Source organism: Rhineura floridana, chromosome 6 (assembly GCF_030035675.1).
Source record: "Rhineura floridana isolate rRhiFlo1 chromosome 6, rRhiFlo1.hap2, whole genome shotgun sequence".
Lineage (NCBI taxonomy): Eukaryota > Metazoa > Chordata > Lepidosauria > Squamata > Rhineuridae > Rhineura > Rhineura floridana.
Window position 1 is genome coordinate 9,267,417 of NC_084485.1, and position 24,362 is coordinate 9,291,778.

The window sequence follows — 24,362 nt, forward strand, 5'->3', positions numbered from 1 at the left end:
CATTGGTCTGAAGATGGAGACTTCAGACATAATTAGTCCTTACAGAGATCAGGCTACATTGGGGTTCTGGATTGAAGGAGCAAAGACTGATTACCCCACCCCCCCTCTTGAAAAGATGGAATCTGGCTGTTGCCTAGATCTGTCTCGTCATGCAAAACAGATAGGTTCCTGGTTTGGAAGAAAGTGACTGTAAAGAGAAACATAGCTGTCCTTATATATTAGCAAAGCTGTAGCTCTCAAACTGCAAAGTCTCTCTTCACACAGTAGAAAATCCTCATTTGGTTGTCGATTTCCACCATGAATGTCTCGATATAGAATTCTCCATGGCACATTGACATGAAACCCTTCTCTGAGGTGCAGGTTCTAGCCTCTTAGAAACTCCTGCATCTCCTGTGCACTCTGTGCAGGTAGGATCGACATAAACATGGCATTTTTTTTCTGAGTGGGTGATAAGGCCACCTAAGTTTTGTCTCCTGGGGTGCGTGCCTTTCCATTGGGAGCAACCCCTTACCATGTGATCTGTGGTCCAGGAAAAATTGGCTCACAGGCCGCATAGTAAATATAGGTGGATTAAGATAACCAGGTTGAACCGGTTAGCGGTGCTTCTTGCTGGCTGAAAAGTTGGCTGGTTTACTATGAGGGTTTGCTTTGTACTTACTGATGTCATCAATGGCAAGTTAATCTTGCTTGACTTAATGCTAGCATGGTCAGTGCCCAGAAGTACAGGAGAGCTAAGTGTTAGAACAGAAGGTCTCAGGTTCAATTCCAAGTGTCTCCAGCTATGGCTGAGAAAGTTCCCTGCCTGAAAAACTAGAGAGCCGCTGTCAATCAGTGTAAAACAATAACGGAGGTCGATGCACCATTGGCCTGACTTGGTATAAGCTGGCTTCCAGAGTTCCTAACATCTCCTGCAATCTATGTCTGTTGCTTACCTCTTAAGTGTTCTCCAGGTGGGTTTCTTTGGGATCTCGGGTGTTGTGTGTACTGATGGGTTTGGAAGTTGCACCTAACTGCCTTTCTCACCGTTTTCACTTTCCGCTGCCGTTGGATTCTTCCAGGGCCCATCCCTTCTCGCATTCTTTTAGGTAAGACTCTGTGCAGGAGTGATATCGGCAAGGAATCTGGTTAAACAAGGTTTTTCTCAGAGGCATGCATGGAATTGTATTCATCTAAGACCTTCTCAGAGTATAGATCCATTGACATTAACAAACCTAGGTTAGTTGCATCCGTTAACTTCAGTAAGTCTTTTCTTGAGTAGGACTAGCATTGAATGCCACCCATGGACTCCAAAACGTGAGCCTGACTCTCAGCTTGAAAGAGAAGGGATAGGAAACCATGAAGGACAAGGCACATTGCAGCCCTCTTAACGCCAGAGCCATGTATAGATGCTGCTTGTATCTTCCCAGTGAGCTAAAAGCTTCTGGATTCCCCCTTTAAACAGGTAAAAAGAGCAGAGTTTCTTGGTTATTTGGAGAACTGCTTAGTCTATCAAACTACCTTGCAGTTCTGCCATGGAACACTTTATGTCAAAGGAAGAACTGGATTGACACAAGAGTTTGAAGCTTTCCTTCGACTTCATTCTGTGCCTGGCTCAGATGGGGCCAGAGAAAATGGTTGGGAGCACTCAGGGGTGCAAATGCTGGTCATCTGAGAGTAGATAGCACTGGGCTTAGATGGATTTTTCCTCTGCCCCAGGTGAAGGCAGCTTTTTGCGCTCAAGTGTCATACCTGAAGTCTCACAATCGGTGAGGGTTCATTACATGCTTGGCTGGAGCTTCCACGTCCTCTTGCTCTGCTTTTCTCTCAGTGGGGTGATGTTGCAGGATTAATGCTAGCTGGGGATTTAAAAACATGGCGGAGCAAAAGCCATTTGATTGCTGCTGTGCGGTGCTGACACAACTGTGTGCTGCCCTGCCCTTTTTTCTTTAGAGTCAGTTCCAGGTCTTGGGAGAGACTCATCTGGACCACAGCCAGGTCTATTAAAAGGCTTTCCCCTAAATCAAAATTAAATGGACGTGCTGTTGGAGGTATGGCTTTTTGCTCAGAGGCAAGGAAATGCTGCTGCTGCTGCTGTCTCTTGGAGCTTCAGTTCTTCCGTACAACGTACAGCCGTCTCCTGTCGCTGTGAACTGCCAGGCATTGAGAGTCTCTGGCTAAACTGTGATCCCGTCAACAAAGTCTTTTGCACTGCACATTGGTGTAGTCAAATTCTTGTCCCGCTAACAAGAATCAACGTATCCAATATTGAATTTGATGGATCAGAGCTGGCCATGTCTATTAATTTCAATGGGTCTACTCTGAGTAGAACTAATACTGGGTCCAAGCCTCTGATTGTAAGGTCATCAGGATGGTGACACTTCATATTGCTCTATCGCAGAGGAGGGGAACCTGTGGCCCTCTAGATGTTGCAGCTCCCATCAATCCTGGCCACTGGCTGTATTGGCTGGGGCTGGTTTGGAGTTGTAGTTCAGTGACACCTGGAGAGTGCCAGGTTTCCTGCACTGTAAGCTGTGGTAACAATAACTGATGCTTTAGATTACAGGTCCCCAACCTCTTTTGAACCTTGGAAATCTGAAACTGTTGTGGGCACCAAAAATGTCAATTTCACAGAAGAAAAACTGGCAGTGTTCAGACTCCCTCCCCCAAAAGGCTAAACTCCTACATACTCCAAAACAAATTAAAACACAGACCAAAAAGCAGGCCACTCCTAAGAAGCAAAACCACAAACCCTCTTAGAGGAGATACCTGAGTATGTTGTGGTGCCCACAGGACCATGCTCCTCTTCCTGTCCTAGTCTTAAGCAAGCAGTGGTGTTTTGCATCCATCTTGCCAATAGGCCATCATGGCATGTGGGCAAAGCACTAGAATCCTTTGCTTTTATTTCTAAACCCATGGCCCTGAGGAGGATCTTTCTAGAGTGGTGGGTGTCAGAACTACGGAGACCCTGCAAGTACAACTTTGCATTTTCAGGTGCATGTTCCAGTGCTCTAGATGGGGAAAGAGCGAAGGAGTAAAACCTTAAGTATTGCTAAGTAATCTGTACCCCAAAACACTGTTCTGCGCGAATATCTTGAACTGCTTTCCAGCTTTGTACATGAGCTGTGTGAATGGGAGCAATAGGGATGACTGCGTATGATGATTTCTGGCGTGTATTTTTTTATTGCTTCTAATGTTTCCTCCTTTCCTCTTAACGCTTCCGAGTAGCAGCTACTCCATTCGTCACTCGATAAGTATGCCAGCTATGAGGTAATGTAGCAAAAAAACACAAACCCATCTCTTCTGCAAGCCATGTATTTGCTAAGGGTGACTCTGTATCTGTTGAATGCATGGTGGGTAGGGATGGAAAGATCTGTCAATTTCAGTTCTCTCAGTTTCTCAGTTTCTAATCTTGAGTTTGGTTCTCCACAAATCCTGATCAAAATTGTCCAGCATTTTAGTGAAAATTTATCCTACTAAACATTTGGTATGCAGTTTTGACTAAGGTACACATTTTTTGCAAGCAGTTTCTCCTATAATGCATTTTTGTACATTATTTTCACTCATATTTATTTTTATGCACACTTTCCCCTAGTATATGCATTTTTGCAAACATTACTTAGTTGGAGAACTGCATTGTAAAATTCGGATAAGGAGTTGAATTCCAGATGGCTGTGTGGTTCTCATCATTTGGAAAGTGCAAATTTGATAAATTCAGCTTTCCGAGTTGAATTTCTCCACCATCCCCAATGGTGGATCTGGGGAGGTGCAATGCTAATCTCTCAAGGGGATAAGAGGAAGTTGGAAACTGCTGTTTATTAAATTCTCATAATGTGGGTGTTTACATCCTGCCTTTTAACAAAGATACAAATACTGCAAAGCATATATACAGGATAAAAATACAAAATGCAAGTAGCCGCAACTCCTGTGGGAGAGACAAAAAACATTAATCCAAGAAAATAAATAATTTCTCTTCCTGGTGCTTAAAACATATTAAAGGAGGTGCCAGGCATGGCCCTCTGGGAAATGTATTTCAAAGTCCAGGCATCACCACCCAACCCCCCCTCCCTGCCCCCCCCAATAACCACATAGCACCTCACTTTGTCAGGGTACACAAAAAGCTTCTGAGTAGATTGCAGACAGACCTGTCCTTGCTTTTTTCCTGGTTTCCAAGTTTATGAGAGAAGTTGAAAAATGCTTCAGTTTGGTCAAAAATCCAAGCAGCAATGCCTTCTTTCTTAAAAAAGCTAGCAACCATTGCCATCCTGAGGATACTACTGGATTGCTTTGTTTAGAAAGGAGTGGATCCTTGATGTCATGCTACTTTGCCTGGTGCAGAAGCCATGCCTTTAGTGTTATAGGCCCAACTCTGTGGAACTTCTTCCCACTAGAAGTTAGACAGGCGCCATCCTTGCTGAGTTTTAGATACTTGGATAAAACAGCTTTATTTCAGGAGGCCGTTCTGTCATGGCTTTTCTAATGTTTTAATTTTTTTCAGATTTCTGACACTTAAAATTTCTAAGGTTTTAAATGTTTGAGGTTTAATTTATGTTTTAAATTGTATATATTGTATGTTTTTATCACTGCAAACCACTTTGTCACCTCGATGGTGAAAAGTGGGTTTTAAAATTTTTAAATAAGAAACGGTGAGTGGCTGTTATTAACAGGAATGAATCTTAAGTCTACAGATATGAACTAAGGAAATCAAGGGGATACCTTGATACCAACTTTGTATGCTTTGGCTGCAGAAGGTGCACCATAAAGGTGTCGTGAAGATACGTGTTTTAGAAACTAAATCCATTTTTTGGGCAAAATCAGCTTTGTGTAGAAGTGTGTTCTTGTTGTTTAAAAAAGCCAACCCCCAAAAGGGGTCAGCAGTATGTGGTTGTGTGTGATGGGTTGCTTTTAAATGGTGGGTCTAAAAAACAACTTTCTCAGAACCAGCTGCAGTCTACCTTTGGGTGATTGGCAAATGGCAAAGCTGAAAAAGCTACCTGTTTAAGCTTCTGTTTGATGGCCAGTTTGCATTCCCACACTGATCGCCCTATACTGTTTTAGTTTGTGAAATACCAATCAGTTTCTTGTGGACCAAGAGTCCATCTATGGGGGCACACTTTTCAACCTTGACTAAGCTTATTTCGATAGCTAGTGCCTCATCCTACTTTGAAGTAGGTTGAGCTGAGAGATAATGCCCAAGATCACACCATGAGCCTTGTGGCTAAGTGGAGGTTTGCATCCACCACTTGTATTGTTGGCTCTTTTTTTTCCATTTTGGGGGACTGTGTGTACTCCTTTAGGACTTCCTCTGGTTGGAACCCTAAATTCAAAGCTCTTAACTAGTTAGCTTTTTATGCTGACCTGTGCTGGAGTTGTGTACATCTTTATTTCTCTAAAATGAGTCAGTGAATGTTGATAGTAGAACCAAGAATTTGCTGCAGCCATGATTGAGTGGAGCTTTTTGGATGCTCTGACTACTCTTCAGATGTTTCACCAGATGCAAAGTTGCCTACCTGAAACCTGAATACAAGTATCCTATATGCATTTGCAGTTTATTTCCTGACGTCCCTCTTTATCTTCTTTCTTGAAGAAATTCTGCAACATTCAAGTCTTTTGAAGACCGAGTTGGCACCATAAAGGTAAATTTCCTCCCTGTGACGTGGTACAAAGCCGCCATATCTGTGGGAGGGGTACATTTCTACTAGGGCTACGCAAGGCCTCCTGAGCCATTTTTGGGGCCCAAGCTGGCAATTTGGAGAAGCTCCGTTCCAACCTGGCATGATCTGGTGCTGACCTGACTGAGACCTGGGCCCCAAACCAAATTGGGAGGGGACAGGACACACACACTTTAAGGTTGCCAATTTGTTACCGGGCCATGGTTACAGGCAACTCCCCACACACAATGACTGGTGGTCCTGGATGGCGATGTGCATCTCAGTGTAAAAAGACCAGTGAGCTTCACGTTTAGGATACAGCTATTCCAGGTGTGCATCTGTGTCTGAACACTTGCAAGGCTCCTTCTACTTGCAGATCTCCCTCGCTGGGTTAGGGTGTCACTGCTTCACAGCGTGCAAAACTAAGCTACGGAAGTTCTTGCTACAGGACATGTGTAAGGACCACTAGCCCAATGGCAGTAAAGGATAAGATGCACGGTGGACTTGTCCATCTAGCTGGAATTTGCAAGAGCCACTAATGTAGCCTATGTTGCAGACTTCATTTATCCAGAAGGGGCTTAGCTCTACCACCTGAGGATGGCTCTCCATTTAGGATGAGTATTCTAAAGCTTAGGTTTGGATTCTTTTGTCGTCCCCCCCCCCAAAAAAAATCATGTTTCCACTTTGCTTGTTCACCATGCCGCACAACTCCCACATGCATGCGTCCCTTCAGTGCCTCTGTTGTCTGCATATGTGTGCCTCTACAGCTGCTCTCTGCAGGTGTGCGCCTCTATAGGGTTTCCACAGCTCCCCACCTAGCCTAGAGGAAGTGTTCTTCCCCCAGTACATTGGCCCCCTGATTACGTTGGGGTTCAGAGCTGGTGCCAGCTCGCTGTTTGGTCTGAGCCCGGCTTGGCAAGGGAAGCTCATGTCCCACCAAAAGGGCTATGAACAACATTGTGTCCTGCCGGGCAGAGCACTCAGAATGGGCTGAGCAGAGGAGTTAAGGGGAAAGAGACGAGTCAGCGTTTGCCTGTTTGTTTGTCAAATGACACTCTTATGATTTCTACTCACTCGTTTCCTGCTTCTCCTTTTTGCCCAGTCCAAGGTGGTGGGCGGCAGAGACAACGGCACTGATGAGCTCCACTCCCCATCAGCATCTGGTGACAAGCCCTCCCAGGACAACGCACCTTTCTAAGTCTACGCCAGTGGTGCCCGACTGCCAGAGCCTCACCCCTTGTTCTTCCCAACATGCAAGACGAAAGGAAAAGGGGCCCAGGCCCCACTCAGAAGAGAGAGATCCATACATCATATGTAGACATTTTTTGCTGCTGGGTTCTTCAGGTCCAATAAAGTGAACACACCGTTTTTTGTACACTTATATATTTTACACTAAAGGTTTCTAGATGGAACACATTGCTATGCTGCCTTTTTTGGTAGAGCATAAGTAATGGGGATTCTGCAATTTTGGCCCAAGTTGCCCTTTGGGGCATCAAAGTCCTGCGCTCTTTCTCCCACCCACCCCCAACCTCTTCTAATGTGCGGGCAGAACGTTATTTCTGTATGTAATGTAGAAAAAGTAGCTATCGGATGCACTAGCTGTACTGCACAGGGAGCCTTTCTGACTCTCGCTCCATCTTCTGTTCTGCATAGCTAGCTAGCTTTCAGCTGTTGTGGCTTCCTCTGCAGTTGGAAGCGCCGGGAAAGCTTTGGAAATTTCCATTTACGATATATAACGGGGTTTTTTGGGGGGAGATGATAGAAAATATGTAGGACCTCTATTTAGCAACTGCCTAGCTTTGCTACACTGATTCTCTAGCTTTAATGAATCTCAGAATCTTTATTTTTTGGAATGCAGTGGACTTTGGAGCATACCAGCATTTAGCGTCGTTCCTTAGGGGCCGTCTACCTTCGAATGCTGAAGCTGGAACACGAGCCTTACATCACCACCTGCTTTACTGGTTTATAACCTTTTTGATATCTCAAAAACATGGGGAAAAATCTCTTCTTTTTTTGGTGGGGGAGGAAAGGGGAGGGGTTGAAGCACTGGAGTTCTGCATCCTACCATAGTAATAGCATGCGGATGTGCTGGGTCTTGTGTTCATTTCAGTGGTGCGTGACTTTGCACATGCTTTTGGTCTCTCTCTCCTCTGAGTGTCTGGAACTTGCTTCTCTGCTTCTGGGGGTAGGCCTTTGTTTTTAGCAGCTTCTGGAGGCAGCTGCCTATTTAATCTGATTAAAGAACATGTTTTTTGGGGGTACAGGAGATCCATCCTTGGGGATTCCTTCTCTCTCCCCCCCCCCCACGGATTGGTTCTTCGGTCAGGAGCGTCCATAAATGTTTTGTGCGCTTAATGTGGTGACAAAGAGGTCCAGCTCCAATGCTTTTTGTTCGTAAGCCCTTGTCAATCGGTCCTGGTCCCTGGCAGTGATCAGTGTCTTGGCTCTATTTTCCCTCAATAACAATTTTTGTGTGTGTGTGTATGTGCTTAGGAGCACTACTGTTTTGTCCCCCACCCCCAAAAAAGCTGCAAACCTTCCACTGTCCTGACCTCTTAGTTCGAAGGCAGAGGTGCCTCTTAAATTATCTAAACCTTTCTGTGCCTTACAGGCTCAGTGGGGCTTCAGCAGTGCCCCAGGTACATACGATAAAGCTGTTTTGTGTCAAGGCATTGGTGCCCCAGAAGGCTTCAAGCGCTTATTTGCCCCCCCCTCCTCCCCAGTCCTCCGAGAAGCAAGTTGTGACACTTAAATGCTGATTGTAGAACTCTCTCCGTGTCCTGTGTTGCTGATAGATGACGACTACTGTGCAGACCTGGCACAATAGGTGGAGAAAACCATGCAGGATGTGGGAAGTACAATTTGCTGGAGTTTGTTCAAGGGTAAAGTAGCTTCCGGTGTCGGAAGGGGAAAGCGGTGTCATTGAGGCAGGGAGCTGTTAGAACAGAGACGAATCTGTTTCTCCGATACAGGCGACTACTTGGGGGGGAAAGAAACTTTACCAATAAAATATTCCTTTTGGAAAAGCAAACTGACTGTATTCATGTCTGGGCTTGTACCACGTGCGAGTCTTCCTGGGTCTCCTGTGTTTTTTGCCCTTGGCGTTATGCTGACCCTCCCTGCATTATGAAAGGAGGTCAGACATTTCCAAATGGATGTCATGGTAGGTTGCTTCCGATGCGATTACCCTCATTCAGTGCTTGCACTGCAATTTATTTCTGCCAACAGTGCAAAGCTGAAGTGATGGCAACCCGCGGTGGGAGGTTTTGCCGTAACAGATGAAATTAGGATGGGGAGTGGGGGAGGAGGTGGTTAGGGGTTGACAGACGAGTGTAGGTGAGGTAGGGAAGAGTAATTTGGCAATGAAGGCGAAGTTCAAATGGTTCAGAAAGGCTTTGAAAGGGGGAGGAAGTGGTTTCAAAGACGTTTTTGTGTCCATCTGCAACATTGTTGGGTGCTGTGGGCATGTATATGTGAAATGAGCACAAGTAGGCTCATGAACATTCTCTCTAAAGAGAAACAGTTAAAATCTGTTTAAACAGTAATTGGATCTATTAGCTAGAGGCCACTTAACATGCACCTGACTGTTACCTGTTTGAAGAGCTTAACAATGTGCTATTACTGTAGCGATGGCTTACTGTTACCCTATTTACATTGAAGGCTTGCATAGAAATGCCACAGGCCACCTAAACCTCTTGAATTTCATAGTCTTCTGGCCCAGCTGTGCAGCCTCTCTTCTCTCCTCCACCCCCCCTTCTCCCAGGATGTATTTATGTAATACTATCTGCCAACTGAGGGTAGCTCTTTACATACTGCACATTACTCCACAAAAGCATATGTCACAACCAGTGGCTGCTTTTGGACATAATGCTAAGCTATAGGCTATGGTCCTCACAGCTCTGCCAGACAAGAGGAGTTTTCATTAAGGAAATGAGACTAGACAGGTCTTGGGCTGGCATGTTCTTGCTGCTGCTGCTTGGCTGCAGCTGTGAGGAGGAAATCGGAAGCCATTGCTGGTTGTTCACAAATAACATGTCCAAAGTGGCACAGACTGGTTAGTTTTAACAAGCAAGCATTGTAAACAGCAGTTCAAAGTTTGTTCAGACATACCATAGTTAAACAAGCAACAGTTTTCTCCCAGTTCTGTCATAACATTCCATGGTCGATTGAAAACATGGGAAGCAAATGCTTCCAAAATCTCTGGGAGTCATGCGTAAAGAGGAGGGAATGTTAACCCAGGCTCCTTCCTGAAGTGCTAAAACTATGGCCTTGTTCAGACATAAAGCTAAACTAGTCTATTACAAATATTATAATGTCTTGGTCTCTAAAGGGCATGAGAACAAGAGAGTGTTCTTGCACTGGGACATCTGGTTGGCTACTTTGGGGACAAAATCATGGATGAGATGGGCCTGTGGCCTGATCCTGTAGGGCTCTTATGTTAACTGGTTAACTTTGGAAGAAAGGAAAATAGAGTGTAAAATACAATCTTACAATTGGCGTTTTGTCACCTAAGGTTTTGGGGTTTAATTCCTGGTGTGTTGGATACAGATTGCTAGGCTTTGCTCACAAAAAGCATCTGTCCATAGCAGCAGGGGAGTGGTTAAGTGCTCTCTTGATATCGCACTGTGGATTCCCTTCAGATAGGAAATGGCTAGGATTCTTTTGGAAATGGATCTCAGCATTATGCAGGCAAGAGATCAGGTGACCATGGCTTTGAATACACAAGGAACCAGAAGCGCGGAGAACAATTCCCTTACTTTAACATCCTCTGCGGTCTTCTGCTGTAGGCATAATATGCAATGCAAAATGAGTGCACTTGCCGTGCCCTGTTTCTCACCCTCCATTACAATAATGGCGCAATGAGTACAGGTTGAGAAAGTTAAATAGGTATTTGTAATAGTTCAATAACCAGTTGTCTGCTTGGATACCAACATGACACAACCTGGCTTATTTTGGTTCCTTTAAAGTTTACAACAAGGACATAGAACTTGTCAAGGATTATCAACATCTTGGCACAGTCATTAACCAAAATGGAGACAACAGTCAAGAAATCAGAAGACGACTAGGACTGGGGAGGGCAGCTATGAGAACTAGAAAATATCCTCTAATGCAAAGATGTATCACTGAACCCTAAAGTCAGGATCATTCAGACCATGGTATTCCCGATCTCTGTGTATGGATGTGAAAGTTGGACAGTGAAAAAAGGGGATAAGAGAAAAATCAACTCATTTGAAATGTAGTGTTGGAGAAGAGCTTTGGGGATACCATGGACCACGAAAAGACAAATAATTGGGTGTTGGAACAAATTAAACCAGAACTATCACTAGAAGCTAAAATGATAAAACTGAGGTTATACTTTGGACACATCATGAGAAGACAGGATTCACTAGAAAAGACAATAATGCTGGGAAAAACAGAAGGGAGTAAAAAAACAGGGAGGCCAAACGAGATGGATTGATTCCACAAAGAAAGCCACAGACCTGAATTTACAAGATCTGAACAGGGTGGTTCACGACAGATGCTCTTGGAGGTCACCGATTCATAAGGTCACTATAAGTCGTAATCAACTCGAAGGCACATAACAATTAGATTTGTAGAATGGCAAGCTTTCAAATTGCACAGGAATCTTCAGCAGCCATTCTGGAGTCTTGAGACTTACTGATTTTGCATTTAAAATATTTTAAAACAATTTAAACAATCTGAAACATCTTAAAACATGTAAAACATCCTGACCAGCTTCCATCTCTTCCTTGGCTCTGGAGGTAGCAGCACAAGCAGACACTTGAGCTAACATTTGCCTGAAACATGGGCAGTCCATTGGTCTTTTGCCTGTGAATTCTGGAATTGACTTCAGTGGGTGACTGAGTTCTTTCAGTACTAGAATTCAGGGCCACACAGCAAAGCTGATTAGCAACTGGTCCAGGAAGGATAAAAGAAAACATACTATACACACATCCACAAAATGTGGTAAACACCATTTTAGGCTACAATCCTAATCCCACTTAGGTGGTTGGGTGTCGTATTTAATTGAATAGGACTTTTGAGCAGCAGATGCAGAATTGTGCTGTTAGATAATTCTCGGTTAGAGAATTGGGCTAGCCATGACGTTAACTAGAATGTCGATGTACAGCAGGGGTAGTCAATGTGGTGCTCCGCAGATATTGGACTCCACTTCCCATCAGCTCTAGACAACACAGCCAATAGCTAGGGATGCTGGGAGTTGCCATCCAGCAACATCTGGAGGGCACTACGCTGACTACCTCTGGTGTACAGAACAGTATAGCTCTAGACAAATGACGGAAAAAGGCCGACCTCATGCCCTGTTTGTGCATGGCTGCACTTGGAGATGGAGTGCTGGACTAGATGAGCCTTTGATCTCTTCCAGCAGGACTGTTCTTATGCAACAGAGTAGATCAGCAAGAGGTGCTTTAATTGAGCAGTGGGTGGGAGAAAGCCATACAGCCTGGAGAGGTCTAATCTTTATGACTTCTTGCATGGAAGAGATTTTGTGTTCCATAATGTAACCTTCCTTCACTTGTTCTTTACTAAAAAAAATCCAACTTGCTAAACACCTTGGGATGAGAAATAATTAGACAAAACAAATCTGTAAACAATTCTCATTGCAGAATTGGAAAGAGGTGCATGCCCCCTGGTCTGCTCCCCTGTTAGGTTGCAGACATACAGCTGCCTATTAAAAATGGCACAGGGCAAATAAACATAAATAGTGAACAGAAATAAATAAATAATAGAAAGACCTTCCTCTTTCAACAAGCCTTTTAAGTTGAGACCTTATTCCAGTATGTGTCTGTGTTGGAATTGCTTTTTAATATGTTTTAAAACTTTTTTTAAGAAACAATGTTTTTAAACCTTTTTAAAAAAAACATATTTTTAACCTTTTTTAAAGGTGCCTTTAAAACTTTTTTTAAAATGTATTTAAAGTCTGTTTTTATGTTTTAAAGTGTTTTTAGTGCTTTTATTTGCCGCCCTGGGCTCCTACTGGGAAGAACAGTGGGATATAAATAAAAAAAAAAAAAAAAAAATGTGTCCCCTCAACAGGCTAAATCTTGAGTCCTTCCTACACTGCTATTGAGTCAGCTGATGTGGTATTGTAATATTCTCAAAGGCTAATGAAATTAGAGCCTGAACTGTTGATGAAAAGAAAACTGGAGTTTTGAAAAAGGAGTGACCAAATTAATTAGCTCTCATAACAAAACTGATGGGCATTACATTTGCAGAAAACCACTGCTACAAAAAAAAAATACACAATTGGCAATTGCACCTGGCTGTAACAGAGGAAGAGGTGGTATAGGGTTGAATACATGATTTTTTAAAAAGCTTCTCACCAAAGTGCGACTTTTAACAGTCATGGAATAATATAAGAGGTCCTCTTGTAGAGGGGCAACTAGTTAAAGAAAGCAAGGACAGAGAAGGATCAAATGGACAGTTGTGGCAATGGAGGGATGTTAACTAGGGTTGCCAGGCCAGAAGCATCCCAAACCCTGAGATTTCAGGGGCATGCCCTAGTGATGTCAGAGGGGGTGGGGCCCTGGTAATATAATACGGGCGGGCCCTAGAGATGTCATTAAGCATGATACATTAAGTATCAAGCACAGCTGCTTGGAACATACTGCTCAAGCAAAAAAAAATCTCTGATTGGAAATGAAGATAGAAACCTTAGCTAAATGAGGGTGTTCCCAGGTCCAGCTGAAGTGATGGGATCATTCCTTCTCACCTGCTTAGAGAGCCTAGATAAGAAATATTTAATCTAGCCTACTTGCTCCTGGCAAGAAGGGTTTAAGTGCCCTCAGGCCAGGCTAGTCACCAGAAGGCCATTGTAGGAAGAAAGCCTAGTGCTGTGGAGATGTTAGATGGGAGCACTCAGGAGTAAAGATGGATGCCCCTGAAGGCTTCAATTTTAAACACACTTACTAAGGAACTAAGCTCCATAGAACTCAACAGGACTTACTTTGATCAGATATTGTTAGGATTGTGCTGTTGGTAAGGCTTGACTAGGGATCCTCTGCAACCATATCCATATTCAAGCAGGGTTGGCAACCCCCTGCCTGGAATGCCCTGCCTGCCTTTTAACGTGGCTGCTCCAAACGTCTTTACAGACTTGACCCTTCACTGCAGAGAGAGGTTGGAGAAATGAGTAAGAGTTAAGAAGATTCTCTACTCTTTCCTGCCTACTCTATGGGCTGCTATAAACTCACTTTGATAGCCAACACAGTTCCACTGAGTAATAATTGACAGAGAGAAAACACACATGGTTTGGTTTACTTCACAGGCAGTAGATTGGGAACAACAGCAATTGAAGCCACACTTCCCAGTATGTGAATTCTCTTTTACCACTATTGGTCAAGAAACAAACCATCATGCAAATAACAAGGTGCATCATCGGTGGGTTTAAGGGGGTTGAGCTGACCACATGGAACCACGTTGTTGCTTCTATGGATGTAAGGGAGTAAGGTCAGAGGTATATGAAATGCAAACAAAAAAGAAAAGACAGTGATGATTTCCATGAAAAAGACAAATAATTGGGTGTTAGAACAAATTTAACTTGAACTATCACTAGAAGCTAAAATGATGAAACTGAGGTTATCATACTTTGGACACCTAATGAGAAAACATGATTCACTAGAAAAGACAATAATGCTGGGGAAAACAGAAGGGAGTAGAAAAAGAGGAAGACCAAACAAGAGATGGATTGATTCCATAAACTATGACGAGGCGCGCCTGCTGCCAACACTGTTATCTTTTTGGCTCTTCTCCCAGGCATTTTAGCATGCTTTTTAAAATCGTTTTAAATTTTTAAATTGTGTTTTAAATTGTTTTTAAAAGATGTGTTTTAAATTTGTATATTTGTTTTTAATGTTTTTAGTTACTGTAAACCGCCCAGAGACCTTCGGCTATTGGGTGGTATATTGTTTGTTGTTATGTGCCTTCAAGTCAATTACGACTTATGGCGACCTTATGAATCAGCGACCTCCAAGAGCATCTGTCATGAACCACCCTGTTCAGATCTTGTAAGTTCAGGTCTGTGGCTTCCTTTATGGAATCAATCCATCTCGTTTGGCCTTCCTCTTTTTCTACTCCCTTCTGTTTTCCCCAGCATTATTGTCTTTTCTAGTGAATCATGTCTTCTCATGATGTGTCCAAAGTATGATAACCTCAGTTTCATCATTTCAGCTTCTAGTGATAGTTCTGGTTTAATTTGTTCTAACACCCAATCATTGGTCTTTTTTGCAGTCTGTGGTATGTGCAAAGCTCTCCTCCAACACCATATTTCAAATGAGTTGATTTTTCTCTTGTCCGCTTTTTTCACTGTCCAACTTTCACATCCATATGTAGAGATTGGAAATACCATGGTCTGAATGGTCCGAACTTACAAGATTTGAACTGGGTGGTTTATAACAGACACTATTGGAGGTCGATGATTCATAGGGTCTCCAAAAGTCATAATCGACTTGAAGGCACATAACAAATTGTATTTTATTATATTACAATTTGAGTCCTATTGAATTCAAACTGAAGTACAATAAAACAATATATAAAATAAAAGCAGCAACAAAGATACAAGTAAAAATCATAGAGCTTAGCACAACCCATTGCAATTGCTGCGACACGCAGGAAAATCATTAAGTGGTCAACTAAGCCATTTTCAAGTGGTCTGTGGTGGAGTGTGTGTGTGCAGGTGGGAGAGTTTGAGAACCATTGGACTACCTAGATATAGCTGCTGATAAAACTGCTCTGAGATGAAGAGATGCAGGAATGGAATTGTACAGTGTCTCAATGAAGAATGAAAAAGTGGTGTTGGTTTATTTCACCAATGGGGAAGCTGTGGCCCTCCAGATATTGCAAGACTATGGCCCCCATCTTCCCTGAGCCTTGGCCATGCTGGCTGTGGCTGATGGGAGTTGGAGTCTGTGATGTTCCTGCTTATATTGTAAATATGGTAAGTGCTGTTTATATAAAAGACATATGGTAAGTGGAGTGAAAGAAGAGGGGGGAGTACATGAGCAGTAGAATGCTGGATGATTGGCTGAGCGTTTGAATGGCTGGGAGTATAAATGGAAGAATGACAGTTGAATCGAGGTGGTGAATCTGGGAGGTTGTGGTTGAGGTGGTGTCTTTGAGAGGTTGAAAGAGAGGTTGGAGGTTTGGAGGTGGTGGTGTTGAGAGTGAGTCGGAGTTCTGAGGCAATTAGTAAAAAGTCAAGTACCTAACAGAATATAGATGAAACCATACGCTTGTGAAACATTCCTTAAGTAATCTTGTTATTTCTGATATTTAATAAATTCTTATTTGGTTTACCAAAGGCCTAATCCTTGGCTGGGGGAATATACAGACCAGAAGGGAGGGCAAGGTAATTACCAAGGCTGAACAGAAACTGTATCTAATGGTGGCAGCAGTGAAGGGAGAGATTGTAACAAGTCACGTATCCAGAGCAACCCAGAGTTGTATGCTTTAAATATAAAGATACAAGGGGGTTGGGAACAGCATAGGCACACAGTCACAAAGTAACAAGCTATAGAGAGACTTAGGCAAAGTCTCTGGGAGTTTGGGTTACAGAAAGTGACTGGTGGTGCTGCCTAGTAGTGGGATTTGTTGAATCTGTGCTAGAGCTGAAAAGGGTAAGAAGAAAACCTGACATTCCTGTCTGCTGGCAGCCACAAGTGAGATCTTCACAGGTGGTGCTGGGGAAGGACATCACAGAGTCCAACAGCATCTGAAGCTCAGCTTTAACCAGTCTCTTACAGGAATACCCTGATTTACGTACGTTCATTTTACGGACCCTTGCAATTACGGACGTGCTCCATACTCCACCATACCCCACTTAATGTACGCACGCTTCACAGTTACGGACACTGATGGAATGCCCGAACTTGCATTCCACGTGCCACATGCGTTGTGAAGCGTCGTCTCCCATAGCGTTCAGAGCGACTCTGAGTGACTGCTGACCTGAAGGTTCTCGTTTACAGTACAGTAGAGTAAAGATCTTCTTTAAATTCTTTAAATTGTTACTACAGTACAGTACTGTACTTTACTCTGTACAGTACAGAGCGATCGAAGCTCTGCCTGCCCCAGCCTAGGTCGGTGGCGGCAGCGTGTCTGTGTGGGCACCTCGTGCTCTTTACAGTACTGTAGATCCCCTGATTTTATTTTATACCTCTCCATTCTCCCATTTTATACCTTTCCATTGTCCCCCATTATCCCATCTTCCTTTCCTGCTTTAATTGATTGTGATAAAAAAAAATGTTTTCAGATCACCCTGATTTCATTTTAGACCTCTCCATTGTCCCATCTTCCTTTCCTTCTTTAATTGAATACTTTTTTCTCTGTCTCTGCCCATCATTAGTTCTGGCTTTTGCCACTGCTGGCTTGTAACTACCAATAGCATGTGTGTGTGTGTGTGTGTGTGTGTGTGTGTGTGTATTGGTATTGTTTTCCCTTGCCTTCAGTACTGTACAGTATTACAGTACATAATAGCAGATACAAAGAAAAGTTGTAAATCTATTACCTTAGATATGAAGCTTAAAATGATTAAACTGTCTGATGAAGGTGTTTCTCAAGCTGAGATAGGCCGAAGGCTAGGCTTCACTCAAACTACAGTTAACACAGTCATGAAGAGCAAAGAAAAAATTCTTGTGGAAGCTAAGAGTGCTACGCCAGTGAACACAACAAAAATTAGAAAAAGGGATAGCATTGTTGCAGACATGGAGAGACTCTTAATAGTTTGGATAGAAAATCAAACTGCACGCCAGGTTCCTGTAAGCCAGGCAATGATTCAAAGTAAGGCCTTAAGCCTATTCAATGACCTGAAGGCTAAGAAGGCAGCGAAGGATGCTGAATTTGTTGCAAGCCGTGGATGGTTTGACAGCTTCAAGAAGAGGTCTAACCTACATAACATCAAAGTGCAAGGAGAGGCAGCTGCTGCAGATACTGAGGCTGCAGAAAGCTATCCACGCGACCTAGCCAAAATTATTGAAGAGGGAGGCTACTCCAAGGAACAAATTTTTAATGTGGATGAGACTGGGCTGTTCTGGAAAAAGATGCCTGCAAGAACCTTCATCGCAACAGAGGATAAAACAATGCCAGGCTACAAGCCAACTAAAGAAAGAATAACCCTTCTGTTAGGTGGCAATGCCTCTGGTACCTTAAAGCTAAAGCCTATGCTAATTTATCGTTGGCAAAACCCTAGAGCTTTGAAGAACTACGTTAAAACTAGACTTCCAGTCCATTGGAGATCTGATAGAAAAGCATGGGTGACTGCAGCTGTTTTTGAAGATTGGTTTGACACCTGCTTTGTACCAGAGGTGAAAGCCTATTGCAAGGACAACAATATCCCTTTTAACATTTTGCTCCTTGTAGACAATGCTCCTGGCCACCCTCGAATGTTAGATGAACTGAACCCTAACATTCGAGTGGAATTCCTACCACCGAATACCACCTCACTCCTGCAGCCCATGGATCAATGTGTCATAGCCACCTTCAAGTTGAACTACTTGAAAAGAACCTTCAGTAAGTGTATTGCAGCAATAGACAATGAAGAGGGCACAGGGCAAGAAGTCCTAAAGATGTTCTGGAAAAGCTACGACATCTTGGATTCCATCCAAACTATAAGAGATGCTTGGAATGACATCAAGGAAACAACAAGGAAAGGGGCCTGGAAAAAATTATGCCCACAGTTTGTTGATGATGTCAAAGCCTTTGAAGATCCTGTAGCTAATGCTACTGAAAATATTGTAGACATGGCAAGGCAGCTAGAGCTGGAACTGGAGCCAGAAGATGTTGCTGAACTTATGGCGTCCCATACTGAACCCCTCAGCAATGAAGATCTTCTGGAACTTGAAGAGGAGAGAGAAGAAGAAAATGTGCCGGATGAGGATGAGACCATGGAACAGCCTGAAAATTCTCTTGGAAGCTTTCCGTCAACTTGATAGCACCATGGCTCTTTTTGAAAAGCATGATAGGGACTTTGAAAGAAGTTCCAAAGTCAATGCTAACATTTTGGGGGCTTATGCCTGTTACAAAGAAATCGACAGGGAAAAGAAAAGAGCTACAGTTCAAACCTCCTTAGACACCTACTTTCGTCAAAGGCCAGCAGCACCCAGTCAATCTCCCAGACCATCAACATCCACTGAAAGTCCATCTCTAGCATCGACATCAGCCCCAAGCCCTACTCCTACTTCAGGTAGTCCATCCAAATCGCCAGCAAGAAAGCGTCTAGCCCTTGATGACTCGACATATGAAGTAGAAGATATGCCCTCTCCTTCATCCTTCCTACAATACATGTAAATTTTCATTCATCCATTTCGCATCTGCCAGCTGACATTAAAGGTAAGCTTATTTAGTTATGCCCGTATATGACAATTGCAGTGCAGTACATGCATCGATAAGAGAAAAAAAGTAGTGCTTCATTTTAAGTACATTTTCACTTTACATACATGCTCCGGTCCCATTTCGTATGTTAATGCGGGGTATTCCTGTACTTGATTTTCTCCATGGAAACTCACAGTGCAATCCTAGATATTTACACAGAAAGAACTCCTGTTTGGTTTCAAGGGCACTTACTTCCCAGTAACTGTGCTTAGAATTTCAGTTGGGTCTTTATACAAGGGACACCTGCATCACACTGTATTATCCATGCAGCCTACCTTACAAGGCTGCTGTCAAGATGACAGAGATTATATATTTGAAATTCTTGAAAAGAAAAAACAGCAAGCGAGAGATAATAAATGCTAAATGTTGCTATGATTTTGATTAGGCCAACCCAGTCATGTACTTGTCAAGATCTGTTCTGAAAGAATGTCCAGAATTACCGCTTTTGACAACAAAAGTAACAGCAACAATAAACCATCCGCTTAATTATCGTGTGATGGAGTAGGGTTACCAGGTGTCCAATTTTCAGCTGGAGTTTCCGTTTTTGGGGGTTCCCCTCCGGGTCTCCAGCTAACTTACCTTAATCTCCGGACTCTCAGCTTCAATTTAAAAAAAACACTAAGTTTCTAGGTCGTCTGGTTCCTGAAATATACACCAAAATGTCAGCCCCCCCGCGACTGTTTAATCTGTTTTTTAACCGATCTGTATAGCAGCTTTTAGGCAGAGCTTGGAAAAGTTACTTTTTAAAACTACAGCTCCCATCAGCTCCAGCCAGCATGGCCACTGGATTGGGCTGATGGGAGTTATAGTTCCAAAAAATAACTTTTCCAAGCTCTGGCCTCTAATCCCACCCTTTCAGGATTGTAGCCAGTAAGGGGAGCCAGGCTTGTGATTTGTTGACCCAGGCAGTGCTTAGGCTTCATTACAACATCAAAATGGTGGTTTTGAGGTCTTCAGTTTGAGTAAGTAAGAATATGGGTTAAAGTTTTTTTTCTCTTGTGTGTAGCACGCAGTCAGACCCTGGGCTGTTGGAGAGGGCAGTGCTTTGGAAACCAGTTATAAATCTGTTTGATTTTTACATTTCATTTTGTCACTAGAGTGGCCAGATCCAAAATAAAGGGCAGGGTTATGTCACCTTTAAAAGTTGTGTAAAAGAAGGAATTTCAGCAGGTGTAGCTTCAAGCCAGAGCAGCAGAAGGGAAAGAAGTAAGACCAGCCGCCTGAACTGAGAGACTGTGCTTGTTATTTGCTTGCTACCTCTTTGTGGCATCTTCCTCTTGAGTAGACTTACTGAACTGGTCAGAGGGCTTCTGTTGGCGGGGACTACAAGTGAATCAGCAGTTTCCAGCAGCCCTCTATATTGGGACATTGTTGGAGGCAGGGCTGTAAGAGAGACACAGGTGTGTGGGGGTGGCTTGCTGTTGGCTATGAGGGCCTGTACATGACACTGCGGCAATGAGACAGACTGGGCATGCTGTTGGTGTACTGCCCACCCTAACTGAGCAGGCAGAGATGGTCTCAAGCTTGAGAACCTAACCCATCACATTTGTTCTGAGGGACTTCAGTATCCACACTGAAGCTGCATTGAAATTTCATGGCCTGCAACCATGGGGCTGTCTGTCTGGGCCAAAGTGTAAGGAAGGGCATACCTTTCTTTTGGTCTTTACCTCAGTGTGTGAACAGGGCAATCTGGACATTGAGGGGGGGCTTAACTCACCCCACTGTTACTGTCAGACCACTCTCTGGTAAAGCTTGGACTTATAGTACTAGTCACCTTTGGTAGAATTGGGGGACCTATTGAGATGGTCTGCCCTTGGAGACTTATGGAATCCAAAACCAAAGCCAGTGGTGATCCTGTTGAGGTCTTTGTGTCACTATGGAATGCAGATGGGGGTGGGCACTTGACCTGATTGCTCCCAATTGTCCTGTCCTGCACTGTAGAGCCCAGATTGCTTCCTGGTTTTCTGCCGTATAGCAGGACAACGAAAACTAAAGTGCAAGTGGTGTAAGATTCAAAGTGAAGCCAACTAGACATGTGCTAGAGCGCATAATTGCACCTACTGCATGGCAGTGAAGGCTGCAAAGAAGCTTGTTTTGCTGCTTCCATCACAGCCTTGAGTAGCCAACCAGCATTGCTTTTCCGAGTGGTGCAGTGATTATTCTCATATACCCCAGCAAATTGAATGCTTGCACTCTTGAGTCATGCTGTGACAAATTTTAAAACACTTTGAAGATAAAACCTATGCCAACTTGAATTGATACTATTGATACAGTTATCAGATGGATGTCCAATGGAGTCTTACCTAGTTTTATGGGATCTGTTTCAGTTTTTGAGGCTTGAGGGCACGGACAAGATGTTTGTTGTAATCCATTCGTGCACATGTTACGCCTGTGCTAAAAGCACTGCACTGGCTGCCTATTAGCTATTGAACCATTTTAAACGTTTTGTTGCTGATGTATGAAGCCCTAAAGAACTCGGGACTTGGATACCTAGAAGAGCACCTTATATAGACCTGCTAGGACATAAAGGTCATCACAAGAGGCCTTGTTAGGGTCATCCCACTTTATGATGTGTTGCTTGTTGATGACATAGAAACAAGCCTTCTCTGTAGTGGCACTCATGCTTTGGAATGCTCTTTCCCCCACTCCTATAGGGGAGGCATTCACAGTAGAGAGCTTCTGAAAAAGTGTGAAAAACACATTGGATTGCTCAGGCTTTCCCCAGCTGGGTCACTGGCCCATTTTAGATACTGTGCATATCCCTGGCATTTTTTCGTTTTTTGCTGTTGATATTTTAATATATATATTTCAGTACTTGTTTGATTTTATATGTTTTTAACATGTTAATGTTGGATTTTATTCTGTATACCACTTTGGGATCCTGGATGGGAAGTGGTCTACAAATGATATTAATTAAAGGTATAGGAGGTCTGTCCTCTTTTTCATCTTTATCTCCCTCATTATTATTGCCTCCCTCATTACTGATTTTCAGGAGAAATTTAAAAACATTCCTGCTTACCCAGGCTTTGATGGATGATACTGACCATGGCAACTGTGAAATTAATAACTGCAAGGGTATATCATTATTTTAAAATGGTTTTTAAATATGTTTTGATTTGACTTTGAAATGTACTATTTTAACATTTTGGTATTTGCCAATTGGGGCTTCTTTGGAAGGAAGGGCAACATACAAATTTAAATAAATTTGTTATAATATATGAACAGATAGATTAGATATTAATCAAATTTGTCCTATTTAAGCGCTCTCCTTTCTGTTCTTTACTTTCAGATTTATGATATAGGTATATCTAAACACAAAGCGATGATGAAACAATGCTGAACTATTTTGAATCATATGATGAATATAATAGCATTTTCTGACCTTTAAAAAAAATTAAATAATTTTATGCCTCACAGCTGGCTTGTTTTTTATCCTCAATATTCAAGGCAGTTTTAAATGGACATACATTCAGACAAATTAAGGTGCAATCCAACTTGTATTTATGCCAGGCTGAGGGAACTAGGATATACCTACACCAGCAGAAGCCCCTCACCCCAGTTGAGGTAGACCCTGCCAGCTTTGTATAAGCATGGTCCCTCATTGGCACCAAACAGGCACTATCCTTTGGCCACTGCCTTGGGCTTCTGCAGCTACATATCCTCTTGCTAGGCCACACCTCTGAGAGCTGCAGGTGGAAACAATTCTGCCTGAAAACAGACTGACAAGCAGGTAGGCTGATAAAAATAGGTAAGTACTCGCAGGGTACAGCAGATGGTTGCTAGGCACTGCCTTGGGCTTCTGCAGCTTAATAGTCTCTTTGCAGGGCTACACTTCTGAGAGCTGCAAGTGGGCCATTATGGGACAGCACTGCAGGAAAGAACATGAAAAAACAAATGAACTCCAAGCTTAGCTCCAGACATCAGTACATCCTAAGAACTTCATGACTGAGGCTGTCTGAGGTGCTCTGACCCCAGAAAAACTGATGATTGCTTCTTGCTTGCTGGTTGGACAACAAAAGAACATATGAAGAGCCCTGCTGGATCAGGGCAAAGGCCCATCTAATTCAGCATCTTGTTCTCATAGCGGCCAACCAGATGCCTGTGGAAGCTAGGGTTGCCAGGTCCATGGCCTGATCCTGATCCTGTATCTTTAGGAGAAGAGAAGGTTAGCCAAGTACAGGTGTTCTTGCAACTCTGTAATGGGAATTCTCCTTTCCCCCTGCACAACTTTTAAAGATACAGAAGACCTCTTGGAGGCCGGGCCTGGCACCCAAGAGGCCTTCTGTATCTTTAAAAGTTGTGGAGGAGGGAGGGAGACCACCTTGTGGTTTTTCCCATTACAGAGTTGCAAGAACACCTGCACGTGGCTGACTTTCTCTTCTCCTAAAGCAGCCTTTCCCAACTAGTGGGCCACCAGATGTTGTTCAACTGCAATTCCCATCTTTCCTGACCATTGGCAATGCTGACTGAGGCTGATGGGAGTTGTGGTCCAACAACATCTGGTGGCCCACTAGCTGGGAAAGGCTGTCCTAAAGATACAGGATCAGTCTCAGGCCATGGACCTGGCAACCATAGTGGTAGCCCACAAGCAGGACCTGGCTGCAGTAGCCCTCTCCCCCTACTTTTGATTCCCAGCAACTGGAAGTAGTACATAGTCATCAAGACCAGTAGCTGTTGACAGCCTTATCCTACATGAATTTGTCCAATCCTCTTTTAAAGCCACCAAAGTTGATGGCCATAACTACATCTGTGGGCAAATTCCATAGTTTAACTGTGCACTGAAGGGGAAGTCACCACTTTTGTCAGGATACTTCAAAAACAAGGAGTAGAAGTGACCACACAGAGACACACACCTCCAAGTTCTTCACTGTCATGTGCTGCCCAGTTTTCAAAGTCAACTTTGACAAGCATTTTTCAGAGTCCCAACTCAGCTTAACAAGGCAATAGATCTTCCCAGGGCCACGTAATAAGAATATGGGTTAAAGTTTTTTTTCTCTTGTGTGTAGCACGCAGTCAGACCCTGGGCTGTTGGAGAGGGCAGTGCTTTGGAAACCTTTCCAATATGAAAGCTTTAATCCAATACTTGCTTTTCTGGGAGTAAAGGAGTGCTGATCCCATGTACCTGAAGTAAACCTCATTGAATTCATTAGGACTTACTTTTGAGTAGACATGGTTAGGATTGTGCTGTAAATTAATGGGACTTCTGAGTAAACATAACAAAGAATTGTGTTTGTGTTAAAATGAACATAATTTTGATGTAGTTCTTAAACGTTTTTACTTCGAATTCTATTGTTTTCTTACCAAATTTTCACTTTAACCACATGAAACTATGTATAAATGTAAATACATTTA

General features: G+C 43.2%; 1 protein-coding gene across 9 annotated transcripts in view; it reads left to right on the forward strand.

The window, feature by feature from the left end:
* Positions 1 to 8,658, forward strand: part of TPD52L2 (TPD52 like 2) — a 29,267-nt gene extending 20,609 nt beyond the window's left edge. For 7 of the 9 annotated variants that reach the window (XM_061630956.1, XM_061630957.1, XM_061630952.1 and 4 more), the window contains 2 exons: positions 5,564 to 5,612; positions 6,730 to 8,658. In XM_061630956.1, the coding sequence (XP_061486940.1) occupies positions 5,564 to 5,612; positions 6,730 to 6,825 (145 nt within the window). In that variant the 3' untranslated portion in view covers positions 6,826 to 8,658. Of the gene's footprint in view, positions 1 to 1,058; positions 1,086 to 3,204; positions 3,247 to 5,563; positions 5,613 to 6,729 lie in introns of all 9 variants that reach the window. The other 2 variants (XM_061630959.1, XM_061630960.1) reach the window with 1 other exon arrangement.
* The last annotated feature ends 15,704 nt before the right edge of the window (positions 8,659 to 24,362 follow it).